This window comes from Gymnodraco acuticeps, unplaced genomic scaffold (assembly GCF_902827175.1).
Source record: "Gymnodraco acuticeps unplaced genomic scaffold, fGymAcu1.1, whole genome shotgun sequence".
Lineage (NCBI taxonomy): Eukaryota > Metazoa > Chordata > Actinopteri > Perciformes > Bathydraconidae > Gymnodraco > Gymnodraco acuticeps.
This window is the reverse complement of record NW_022991400.1, coordinates 508,124-521,614: the sequence shown is the minus strand read 5'-3', so window position 1 is coordinate 521,614 and position 13,491 is coordinate 508,124. Positions and strand designations below refer to the sequence as shown.

At 42.0% G+C, this 13,491-nt stretch overlaps 1 protein-coding gene across 1 annotated transcript in view; it reads left to right on the top strand.

Annotated features, from left to right (window-relative positions):
• The window catches only part of kcnk10a (potassium channel, subfamily K, member 10a), a 32,850-nt gene extending 19,647 nt beyond the window's left edge, over nucleotides 1–13,203 (top strand). The window contains exons 3-7 of the mRNA XM_034195673.1: nucleotides 27–144; nucleotides 5,030–5,190; nucleotides 5,698–5,890; nucleotides 8,151–8,293; nucleotides 9,652–13,203. Of these exons, the coding sequence (XP_034051564.1) occupies nucleotides 27–144; nucleotides 5,030–5,190; nucleotides 5,698–5,890; nucleotides 8,151–8,293; nucleotides 9,652–10,320 (1,284 nt within the window). The 3' untranslated portion in view covers nucleotides 10,321–13,203. The remainder of the gene's footprint in view (nucleotides 1–26; nucleotides 145–5,029; nucleotides 5,191–5,697; nucleotides 5,891–8,150; nucleotides 8,294–9,651) is intronic.
• The last annotated feature ends 288 nt before the right edge of the window (nucleotides 13,204–13,491 follow it).

Here is a 13,491-nt window from a genome sequence, read left to right as displayed (position 1 = left end):
GCCTCTGTCTCTGCTTCTCTCCCCAGCACTCTGTGGAGGCTGTGAATGCTGGAGTGAGTCCCATAGGTGATACCTCCTACAACTCCAGCCACTGGGATCTGGGAAGTGCCTTCTTCTTTGCTGGGACTGTCATCACAACAATAGGTACTGTAACTATGGCATTATTCAATGGCTCACATTTAACAGGTTCATTCAGTTTTCTATAGGGAATTTACTGTTTGTTGCATTGCGTGATGGCTGTACAAGATTATTATTCCTGTACTTATTTCTGTAAATGTATGCATTTGGATATGTGCCAACTGAGTGCAGCAACAGGATTAGTACGTGATCAGTGGTATACCTTTCACCTGGTTAAATAAAGGCTACATGAGTATGTTTTATATCTGGTTGGATGAATGCCATAGGTATTCAAATGTTCATTATTTTCATTCAATGTTAGTCTTCTAAATAAGATGTGCTGTGGCAGACCATAGGAGACATAGGCAAAATGTAAAATATAATATGAGACTCTGAGACAGTTTGACAGCAAGTGTCTTGGGGAAATAACTCTTCCCACCTGGGGTCTTTGGCTCTAGTCCTCTGCAAAGTACAAGGCTGTTTATTTGTCCTGTGGGCAGAGCATGGTCTTTCTCTTCACCTTTGTTGGGACCCAGCTTTCCCCCAGGTATACATGATATCAGGTTCCCTAGGTGGGGGGAAAGAAACAGAGAAAGCATGGCCAATAGTTCCAATGATTTCCAGCCTTGTTGAGGATTGTGTTATGTTCGCAAGACATGAACTCACTTGCACTGACATTTATCCTAACACCCTCTTTTTTGTAGTCAAGGAAGTACATAATTCTAGCTCTGCTGTTCACAAGTGGCAAAACCATAATGTGTGGTAGCTCAGCAACTGATCAATGATTACCTGTCGGACTCCAGGTATCACCAGGCTATGTGTCAAGTGGCTGCACAACATTGACGGCATAGCACACTCCATCTGTCACCTCTCCCCCCCTGAGCTGAACCTTCAGCTGGTTTGCAACCTGTCCTCTCCTGGACAGGCCCTTTCAATATGCTCAACATTAAAATAAAAAGCGTTTGCAATTCCAAAAAACCCATCTGACTTATGCTGTGACATCCTCTTTAGAGGTGCATTAATCTGTCACCAGGGGAAGTTTCCACCCGAGGAGGGACATTTACAACTAGGTCGAATCCCATTTAATAGCCAGACATTCCTTCACTAGAATAGAACATATAGAATAAATAATGTAATGTTTTATCATGTTGCGGCTAACCTGGCCTGGGATAGCACTTCTCCAAGACCTGTACCCTAAGTGTCAGCTTAGACAATGAAGGTTCCTTAAAGTTGTGTCTACTCAGGACGGGCTCGCTGCTTGTTCCACTGCTTCAACACTTCAACTGACATTATATGTGTTTTTTTGTAATCATAATTTCATGCAAGGGGGCTACAAAGGTAGCAAATGAAGCTCAGCGCAAGTTTTTTCCGGAAGACTGTTTCCCATGCTCTCATTCACAATTCTCTCTCACTCGCCCTTTCCTTCAATAACTAAGGGCGCATCATACCCCCAGCTAAACCAATCAGTCCGTCTCATCCCCCAAAAGCCAATCACAGTACACCCGGCAAACGTTTAAATCTGCTCTTTTTCTCCCCTGCCAGCATCGTTCAGGAGAATTGATGCAACCCTCCTCCACCTCCAGTTTCATCAGATCCAGGGCAAGGCTAGCCCAGAAGAGCCCACATCACTAAGGATTGTATTCCCCCTTCAGCACTTCACCACCACTAGTGTCTAGCAGAGGTGTGGACTCCAGTCACATGACTTGTACTCGAGTCAGACTCGAGTCACCAATTTGATGACTTTGGACTCGACTTGACAAAATCACAAAACACTTGCGACTCGACTTGGACACCAATGACTCGGGACTTGACTTGGACTTGAGCCTTCTGTCTTGAGGTGACTTGATAATTTAATTCAGAGGTCTCCAACACGCGGATCGTTAGATGCCGCTAGAAAAGCAGACTCCCGTCGGGGAGAGCAGAACCTCCTGCCGCTTCTACTCTTGCTGAGAATCCTTGCAGGCAGGGGCGGGTCTTTATTTAGCTGGGCCACCATGCGGCCAATCTTATGCGAGGACACACTAGGATCATACCATTATGTGAAGGAAGGGTGGGGGGCAGACGCTCCAAAGACAGCAGATGTAGTGGTACAGGCCAGCTACACAGAGCGACGGGGAGCCGGATTTAAATGCAAGCGCGTCGGAAAAAGTCAAGAAATGAGCGAAAACCGAAAAAAGAAGCAGCATCCGGCTGCTTTTCAATGATATTGGAGAAAGCAAAGCTGAGTGCAAGATTTGTAAAATGAAAATAACCTTCAGAGCAGGGTTTTTTTTTGGTAACCACTCAGGATGTATTGTCAGAGGTGGGAGAAGTTCAGATCTTGTACTTGAGTAAAAGTACCAGAGTGTAGGAATACTCGTTTACAATAAAAAGTCCTGCATTCAAAATGTTACAAGTAAAAGTACAAAAGTATTATCATCAAAATATACTTAAAGTACCACCTGCAGAGGGACCTAGATGCAGGTGTTCTTTTCCCCATAGAGACGCCTGGCTGCACATTATCCCTTGCATAAAGATAGATTGTAGGTCCCTTATAACATGTTGTACACAGTGTAAATAAACATTCTGGTCACCTTAACATCAGGGATCTTATACATTAAACTCCTTCTGAATCAAACCGTCACAGTAGCCTTACCTTACTGATCCCTCTTAAAATAGAAGAAAACACGTTACCTTACCAGCAGAGAGAAAATTGATTATTACATTATTAATGTGACTAATAAAGAGCGGTTTGATTATTAAGTATTATTCTGTTGATCGATTTCATTACATTTGTTGAAAAGCACATAAGGACTTGTTTAATACTCGTTTTGTCAGAGTTTAGGACTTGGACTTGACTTGAACTTGCCCATCCTGACTTGAGACTTGACTTGGACTTGAGTGCAAAGACTTGAGACGTGACTCGGACTTGCAAAACAATGACTTGGTCCCACCTCTGGTGTCTAGACCCTGGGAGGGGGGGGGGGGGGTTCTCTTTTCCTAGTCGGCTTCTCCTCCCCCTAAATCCATCACAGTATGATGGGGTCTAATCTCCAACATGTATATTACCCCTTGGGCAATAAATATGTTATCAAATTTACGGAATAAGTCTGATCCTGATTGAAATGGTATTAGCCAACAAGTCCAAGGAATCATTTGACGAGTCGCTTAGTTGCATTTTTCCAAGTTGGGGTCATTTAACGGACAGCCAACCCTTTTGCTCATCAAAGTCTCATCTAGCCCAGGGTCTTCTTCCCCATTGGTCTCTTTTCGGGGAGGACAATCAACACCTGTCTCCCAGAGGCTGCTGCCCATTCAAGGACCATCTGTCTTTCCGAGTGCTTCAGTTCTTCTAGAATGGTGTCATCGGTTATGGGCCCAAAAATACTTTAAAATAAAGGGCAGGACCCCGCTGGATAACTTTTCCTCAACAATTCACTCACAGGTGGCCCTTGTGGTTTGTACTTGGTTACACTGGTGTAACTCTCCATGATGCAGATAACTGTGATAACCTATTGAACAGTTGAACACTTTCAACGCATCTGATTTATTAAAGGTCATCAAAGGCAGTGGGAGGTCATCTCTAGGTCGCACTTCCTAAGCCTTGTGCCATGTGGCTGCAATACCTTGGCCCTTTCTCATTTCACTAATTCCCCTCCTCGACTCCCCGACTCCTATCCTCGTGTCTTAGTCCCGCCCACAGGAGATGCGAGCCGAGGAGCCGAGGAGGGGAACCGAGGAAAGAGGAGGGGAAGCAGCAGGTGGTTAGAGAAATGAGAACTCCTCTCCTCTGAGCGGTCATTTTGAAGAGACGTCCATTAATGATGACAGGAGGCACAGCAGCGCTCTGTCTGATGGACAGATGTGTTCATGACGACTTATATTTACTTTTAATTCATTGACAGTGCGGTATAATGAGACAATAACAGGCTACAGATGCGGACACACAAACACATATACTGTATATATACAATTTCAGAATCAAACAGAGCACTCTCATAATAACGTAACACTATCAGAGACTGGATATATCCCCCCCCCTCTCTGGTCTTGGTTTACAAGTATTAAAAGTAAGCAGAGGACACCAAACCAACTGAGACCTGTCTGTCCGCTGCATCTACGCACACACTGTACCACACACACCTACACCACACACACAGCTCCTAAAGCATAATCAGGCTACAGCCATTGTGTATTTTATTATGTGAAGCACTAAATGGTTTTAGACAAATATCGACTGTTTGTAGATATCTACTAAACTAAAGCAAATAAAGAGAGTATGCCTGTTATACTGAGTGATATATATTATACACACTGCTCTGATTCTTCACGGACCTCACAGCTGTTCTCACTGTAAACATCGCGTCGCAATGAAAGCAGTAACTAAAATAATATCCAGGGGATGCATGCAGAGCTGTCATTGGCTGAGATAAGTCCGGCCGTGCGTCACGACTCTTTGAAACATCTCTGTTCCCGGAAATGCATCCGCGGAGGAGCCGTGGAGGACCGTGGAGGACCCATCAGTGTCTCCTCGGTTAGAGCTCCTCCAGAGAGCCTCCTCGACGCTCGATCCTCGGTCCTCGAAGTGCATTTAGAGTCATGAGATGTCCTTCAACATGGCGCGCTGAAATCCATTTCCGGGTCACTACCGGAGGACCGAGGAGTCGAGGAGGGGAAATTAGTAAGGGCCCTTGTCTGGGTAAAAACGTTGGGAACTAACCCCTGTGCTGTACTTGCCAAATGTCCCCTGGTTTGTCACAGTGCATTGTCCTGCCCTGACTCTAATATGGAGAAATATTAGGCAATGACTGTTTTTAAGATTCACTTAACAGCAGGCTGCTTGCTCTTGGGTAATTGGGATCAAACATCTAGTTATTTTGTTTGCATCATGTTGTCGTGTAAACCCTCTTGTTGTCTCCGTTTATTTCACCAGGTTATGGTAACATTGCCCCAAGCACTGAAGGAGGGAAAATCTTCTGCATTCTGTATGCAATATTTGGAATCCCGCTGTTTGGATTTCTCCTGGCAGGCGTCGGGGATCAGCTTGGTACCATATTTGTCAAAAGCATCGCCAAGGTGGAGAAAATGTTCCGGGTGAGTCTCAAACTAAATATCCTATCATTAAATGTGCTTTGTAAAAATAATACACTTAAGGAATTTACATTTTTTTATTTAGTCCATTGGTTTTACTTTAAGAGAGCACATGAAACCTGTTGAGGAAAATATTTTCCACTGCCTTTTACCCAGTTTATCACTCTTCTCCTATAGTCAGCGTTCAGGCAGGCGACCTCGGTAGCCACTTTCTCTCTTTATAAATAGTTTTGTTTAGAACTAGATAAATACATGGGATTTTGGAATATCTTCAGAATTGGTTAGGCAGGAGCTGTGTCACCTTGTGGCTGCAGCAAATGTCTTTGTCAGTTCTTTGGCCGTGACTTCCAATACATTCTTCAGTTTCTGCCATCAAGTTGAGCTCTCCTGTGTTCTCATTGTTTTTCGAGTCCATGCTCAAGAACTTACCATTTCAACACCCAGAAATAAGTATGTATTATTGTTATCACTATCCTTATATTTTGTTACTGTGACTTTGTATTCCCTCAGAATAAACACAACCAGATCAGTCAGACTAAAATCCGCGTGGCCTCCACCCTCCTCTTCATACTGGCTGGTTGCATCTTGTTCGTCACTGTCCCGGCTGTAATATTTAAACACATTGAGGGCTGGACGGCTCTGGAGTCAACATATTTTGTTGTCATCACTCTGACAACAGTCGGAATTGGTGACTATGTGGCAGGTGAGAGCTTACCATTCACAAAACATTAATGAATGTAAATGTCCTGATCACCTTTTTTTGTATGCGTATTATAAATCACCCCAAAAAATATCTTAGCACAGTTCCGTACCTCGAAACAAACTGATGAACCCAAATGCACGACCCAGAGACAAAGTCTTGAATGTAATAAAAAAAAGTGTATTTATTTTAACAGATCAGGTAATCCCTCTTAACAGAGTAGGTAGTGGAAATAACAAAAAGCGCTCACAAGGAGGAAAAAACTAGCGTCACAAAAAGAGAACTTAATAAAATCTTAAGCCTAACAAAATAAACAAACATTACAAAACCTGACATGAGTGAAAAGCGATCCTTTCAGAGCTGAGGCTTAGCACGACCATTCGAGGAAACAAACCAGACGAACTGATACAGGACAAGGGAGAGACAGGACTATTTAAACATGAGGTGAGTGGGAACAGGTGGAAACTATCAGGGGCGGGGCAGACGCTGATGAAGGCGGGAAAAACACACAAGGGGAGGAAGAAACAGGGCCTGAAATGAAAGACAAGAGGTAAATACAAAATAAAACAGAAAATGACGGACAAAATACATAAACATAACTAACACATTCGACGAGACACAACTATCACTAGAAATCCAACACACATATAGCCACCCAGCAGGTGTATCTCTACATACAAAGGTGGTCCTATCAAACTATCCTAAGGAAAATATGCAGGTAAATGATGCCACAATGATAGCAACAAGTACATACTCATTCAAAGCGTTTATGGTTAATAATCAATATGCAATAGGAGGCGTGTGGTGCAGTGGACTAGTGCGTTGCTATTCGGATCAGGGGGTCCCAGGTTCAAACCCCACTGCAGTCAGCATGTCGTTGTGTCCCTGAGACACCTCACCCCAAATTGCTCCTGTGGGGATTGTCCACAGTATTGAGTATGTAAGTCGCTTTGGATAAAAGCAAGTAACAATACATAAACCTGGTTAATGTTCAGCTATGTGGAATTGTATATAATGTGTAATGCATTTTTATTACAAGCAGTTTATTTACTTTGTTGGCTTTACATCTTGGTATTTGTGAGACTTGTTTAGGTAGCTATGCTAACATCATCCACTTAAAGGTGGGGTAGGTAAGTTTGAGAAACCGGCTCGAGATACACTTTTTGTTATATTCCATAGAATGCTCTTAACATCCCGATAGCAATGAATATCTTAAGTGCTTTCACAAAAAATACATTAAAAAACGTCATCTGTGGAAGCCGTAGCGCTGTAAAAAGCACGACCAATCATTTTAGCCGGCCCGGCTAAAGTAACTGGATGGCCTACCTGCCTGTCAGCCTTCCATCTGTGCACAAACTTATCTCGTGCCCTCATTGGTCATGTGCACGTTCGTGTGTGTTGGAGGAGGGGCTCTGTAAGGAAGTGGCAGATTTTTTTCCGGTTGTGTATTTTCAAATTCTAGCGCACTCGAGCTGGTTTCTCCAAAATTACCTACCCCACCTTTAATTCAAGACAACTTTATATACATCACCATGTTGCCAAACATTGTCAATTAAAACAGAAAATACATATCAATGTAATGGGAAATATGCATCAGGGGATCTTACTTGTGTGCCAGTCAGACAGTGAATTACTACTTTCTAGCTGAGCTGCAGTTGGAATATGGTAGGCTATAAGGGAGTGGAACATCAGCAGTGTGAGCTACCACTCTAGAGATTGGCAAATGTGGCTGAACCACAGAAGCAACTAAATGAGACCACCTCACTCTTGAGAACAGGATACAGATGGAGAAGTCGTTCTTCTATTCAATCTGGCTGCATAATAATAAGAACAACTTGATTACAGCTTTAACAAGCATTGCTAAGGAAAACAGTGTCGTAAGCGATGACATGATGACGTGGCTCCTACCTGGCTCTAGTTGGTGGAAAAGCAAACTGGTTGCAGTTGGGTCATACGCTAAACTGACTGATCCAAACTACTGCTGGCATGGAACTTGAAAGGAACTCTTTCCAGTGGAAAAGGGGTAATTTAGTTGAGTTTAGGTCCCTGGTAGGCTCCACTGCATCCTCCTATTCTATAGCTATGTTCGTAATAATACAACCTTACACAGGTTACCAAAATTACTGACCGTGACTTCAAAAGAAATCACAACTATCTGTGAATTTCTCTGACCTTAACTCTCGTTCAGGTGGAACCGACACTGGCAGCAGCAGAGTGATTACAGTACATTTCTTTAGTCATTCATGTCTTGTTTTCTGATCAGGGGGAGACAGAAGGATTGAGTACCGGAAGTGGTACAGACCACTGGTGTGGTTCTGGATCCTGGGGGGTCTGGCCTACTTTGCTGCAGTGCTGAACATGATCGGGGACTGGCTGAGGGTGCTGTCCAAAAAGACAAAAGAAGAGGTATGCAGAATGATGTTAATACTATGTTATATTCTTTACCTGAATAGGGTCATTGTTACGCCCCACCCCTTGTGGACCTGTGGTGGAAATATCTCGTGGAAATAAAGATTCAAGGCAAGAGATTGCCATGAATAATAAGCTTTTCAGCACAAAAAAGGATCCAAACATTACAGAGTCACATGTTCAACGTGGAGCGTCCTTGAGACTGCCAACCAGGCAAAAACCTCTCCCTGTGTGGTAACACAGAACTACACAGTTAGTTTGAAATTAAAACATATTGTGTTATGTGGGAACGACGGAATGTTCCACCTATGTGAAAGACACTTGGATAGCAAAATACAACTAAATGGACATGTATATTAAAGTAAAAATCTAATATTAGAATATCCTTATACAGACCCTATAGGGCTAAGAGTATTCCACCACTGACCCACACAACAAAACACACATTAACACACCTTTAAAACAATCATATCCATATTACAAGCAAACAGACAAAATATACAATCAGAATTCTGGACTGAGAGGCTGAACCACCTGCAGTCCCCAGGCATCAGGAGAAGAGGCATTCTCTTCTCCTGATGACACCTGAGCTTTAATCACTTCCTTTCAGGTGCACCTCGTAGTGCACCTCGTTGCAGCAATGCAGCACACCTGGGTCTATCTACCAGAGGGGAAAAAGGGAACACATACAGCCGTAAAAGCTTGTGAAAAATCATATAAAAAACACCTGTTACACCTGCTAACATTTTTCAGGCACTGTATCCAGAGACATATTGTATTTCAAATAAAATATGAATTTGAATAATGAATTTATTACAAAAGCCAAAACTGACTTTGAAACTAATTAAAACCAATTAGAATGCAACCCATTTGGTGTATGTATATTGGGGTGTTACTTATTTGATAATCCCCACATTTCTGTCATTATCCTGAGAATCTATGCTTTCAGCCGAATATCATGTTTAATAGTCTGCTTTGTTGTGAATGCTTTGTCTTTTAATAGAGACTCTAAACCTCAACCTGGATCTCTACATATTGTTTTGTGTCCCCTTAAAACAAAGCTAACCCTAGTCTACCCGTCTTGGATTCAGTAGACTAAAAAGCGGTAGAATGTTAAATTAGAATGATTTATAGATGTTTAACATTTAAAATTATCTGGTTATTCACGAGAAAAAAGGCAAAGTTATTCAAAGTAACGTGTGACAGACCTTATTGGGAAAACATTAAGGGTGGTCACTAAATTCAGATAAATTGTATTCATTAATAGGCCTACTTTTATTTATCTTGAAAAGGACATTATCATTGCGGCGCATCATAACTGACATACTAATCTGCAATTACTTTCTTTGGCCAAGGTCGGTGGCATTAAGGCTCATGCAGCAGAATGGAAGGCGAATGTTCGGGCAGAGTTTCGAGAGACACGTCGGCGTATGAGCGTCGAGGTTCATGACAAGCTGCAGCGAGCCGCCACCATTCGGAGCATGGAGCGCCGTCAGCTGGGCCTGGACCAGCGTGCCTTGTCCCTGGACATGCTCTCCCCAGAACACCGCGCCATCTTCAACAGCCTGGACACCAACAGCTACAAGACCTCCTCCCAGGAGAGCATCGACACCAAGCTGAATAACCTCCGGCTGCAAGGGGCCGAGCACTGTGAGCAGGGCGCCAGCCACCAGACCACATCCGAGGACAACATTTTCAACCGCCTGGGCTCCGTCACCAAGCTGGCCAAGCGCAACAGGAATCGGGACCTGAAGAAGAACATCCCGGCCGAGACGCGCCGGCCTCACAGCGAGGCGTACGGCTGCAGCACGCTCACTTTCGACTGCAGCACATCCACCACAGATGAGGGGAAGAGGAAGGACGAAGGAGAAGAGGACACTGAAGACAAAGAGTGCAACACTAGCTTGTCTGAATTCCCACTGTTTGTAGATGCTTGTAATGGGTTTATTCCGGAGCTGACCAAAGAGAATGACAAAGAGAAAACACTTGAAACAAAAGAGCTGCATATTCAAATGGGACCATAGTTAGAGTGTAGTCCTCTCTTAAAATACCACCATTAGTGCCTTAGGTCTCTGTTGTGTGTGCTTGAGCAGGGATGAAATGTGTCCCTTTGTGCTACATACTGTATTGTCCACATATTCACTGTGCCCTCTGGATGTCATGGACACACGTTGTGTTATATAAATGCAAGACCTGGTAGTTTTTTTTTTAATTGATCTGGTCTGGTCGAATGGTCATATGAAAAAAAGGTAATTAATAGGTGTTAAAATAATATCAACATGAGTGTTTGTTTTGCAGCTTTGGCCATTATTTCTCTTAGTTTTGATAACATGGAAATACATCCAGATACTCTTGATGTGGGATAGGGGACAGCAATTGTTTTATCCGTCAGTATTTCTACATTCAATATTCATTGGTATCTAGTCTTGTGCTCACTGAATACATTCTACTTTCTAGCGGAAATAATAAACACAATATCACGGGGCTCATAAGCACCAAGCAACATTTTGGCTGCGTTCAGCATCCTCATCTGAACATTACACGCAGATTTCTTGTACACAAGAAAGCCACTGTCTGTGGTACTTTTAAGTATAAACTATAAAATGTACTTTTTGGGTCCACATAAAGTAGACTAAAATAAGGCAAGGCTGTACTTTCGGTGCTGACAACCAATGTGTCAAAAAATAGGTGTTTGCCCATTGTAAGACCATTTTGGAACATATCTGGCACATTTTCGTATAACAGGCTGCTGTTTTAAACCCTCAGTCACCTGCATTTTAGAATGCTTAACCATTTTTAGAGAGCACTTTTGAAAAACCCTTGTGTGTAATGTCCTGCACATTGTTTTAAATTCCTTATTGCTTTGTGTCCGCCATGTATTTTTTATCTTACATTACATCAAACATGTTACCGGTAATTCTTCCTGGATATACACACTGCTTGGTAATGAGGCAATACCAAAGCTGCATTGACATGATATGTGGTAAAGCTGCTCTGTGCTGACGTTCCCGTTGTGTTTCTATGCAAATGTTTTAAACTTTGACCTTGTTAGGCTGAACTTTTGACGTGAAACCAATCAGATAACTGTTTACTGTATAGTGGTGCATGCTAGCAGACGAAGAAACAACAGAAACAAAACTTAACTGGCTTTTTCACCGCAAGGAGGGCAAGGAGAAAATTGGGTATCATGTGAATGTTTTTCCCGAAAAAATAGCAGTCAGGAAGCATATACATAAGAATCTAACTCTATGATGAGGTTATTGGTCCTTTTTAAATTGTGTCAGGCTCATTCTTTGTGTAGCAAAACTGACCTGGTTGCCCTTGGAGGCAGAATGAATGAAGAACAAAATGTTGTATTTCCTGTGTCTTGCCTTGTCTGACTTTGTTGTAGTGATCTTGGAGTTTGAGCAATTAAGTTATCATCACTGTTAAAAATAATGGCCAAAACCATTTAAAACAACAAAACCCAATTTATAATAAATGTGGAAATATTTGTATGGGGGTGCATAAAATAACTGCAGTATAAAAAATATCTGAAATCAGAAATGCATGCTATTATTACAATTTCAAAAACTCCCTAATTTGAAGTGTCATATGTATTGCCAATGAGATCATTGGAAGTATTTGAAATACTTAATATGGCTCATTACACTATTACACAAGAATAATGAGGTCACCCAAAAAAAGTTGCTTTGGATAGTTACACATGGCAAGTTCATTAAATGTAACACTTACTATATGTGATGTTGTCATGCTATTTCCAAGTTTCCTACTGGAACTAAAATGTGCAATTTGATGTTTATGAACACTATTCAAAACATGCCACATGTCGCACCCAAGCTAAGCTGTTGTCTCCGTACAATATCCAAAAAGGCTACCTAGATCACAACTGCTTTGATTACTTTCTCAGGGCTTGTTGTTATTGTCTAACAAGTGCTGCATTCACACTTTGAGAGGGGATACTGACTGCACCTGGGAATGAATGACCACCGAATGGAAGACAAGCCATAATGCAAAAAAGGATGGACTGCTCCATACTGTACATAGGACGTCAATCAACCAATGGATGATTTGGAGATTAAAGAGTGCACTGCAGTTATTGTGAGAGGGTATGGTCTACTTTTGGGCATACTTGGCATGAACAGAGCCAGATGCTTAGCAAACTGATGTTCCTGAAGGGACATTTAGTAGATCGAATTTACCCTTCATCTACAACCTGGAAAATCCAAATATGAAGAACACATAAGGAGACAAGCATGCGGCAACCATCAGAGCTGAGACAAACAAACGCTATCATAAAGCCTTAATATTTGTTTGATGGATTCTCAAACTCACCCTGATGATTCAAAGAGGAAGGATAATTCGCTTTTGAGAACTAAACTTAATGAGAAAAAAGCTGTAAACCTGCAGAAAAAAACATTTTGAGTGGAATTCTATGCAGTGTGATTGTTTATGCATTGGCATTTGGGTACGGACTGCAGCTTTCAGCCATGGCTACTAGCGGACAATGCTATTCACACAAGGTCATGCCCAGTTTCATACTTGAAATGTACCATTGAGGGAATTGACACCACTTGCATAAAAGCTGTAACAAGTGTGAATGCGGCAAAAACGCAAGACTTTTTAAAAGAACCAAAACATTTCAAAATCTTAAAAAGAAAACCAATACATGGAACAAAAAAGGCATGCTAAATTGCTAAACTATACCACGATGTATATGGTGTTGATTGTATACCACCACATGCTTAGAGGATGCTGCTTTCCATGGCATTTTGTTTTTTAACTGCCCTTGTTAAGATGCACACACAGCACATGCTCTGTACTTGAACACTGCTTAAAGTAAATGTTGTGCAACCATTACATTAAATTAAGTGATTGTCGTTTGGAAATAAAAATTGAAGAATTAAGATCTATTGTTGTGTATTTGTCAGTACATTTCAAAGTCATTGTGGTTGTTTTGAGTCATGCACCTCTGTCCTTTATTTCTTCTATCAGTAGCTTTTATCAGGATAGAAATTAAGATAGATCAGTTTCACGGTCACTGCCTGCGACCTCCACTACATTGAAATGATCCCCTGGTTTTAGCCGTTCTTTCCTTTTTATACATCTGGAAAGTCCTAGGAAACAGTCCCAGAACTTGATCCCCTCAGGCGCGCACATCCTGACTCTGTGTCTGATTTAAAAACCCTTTTTGT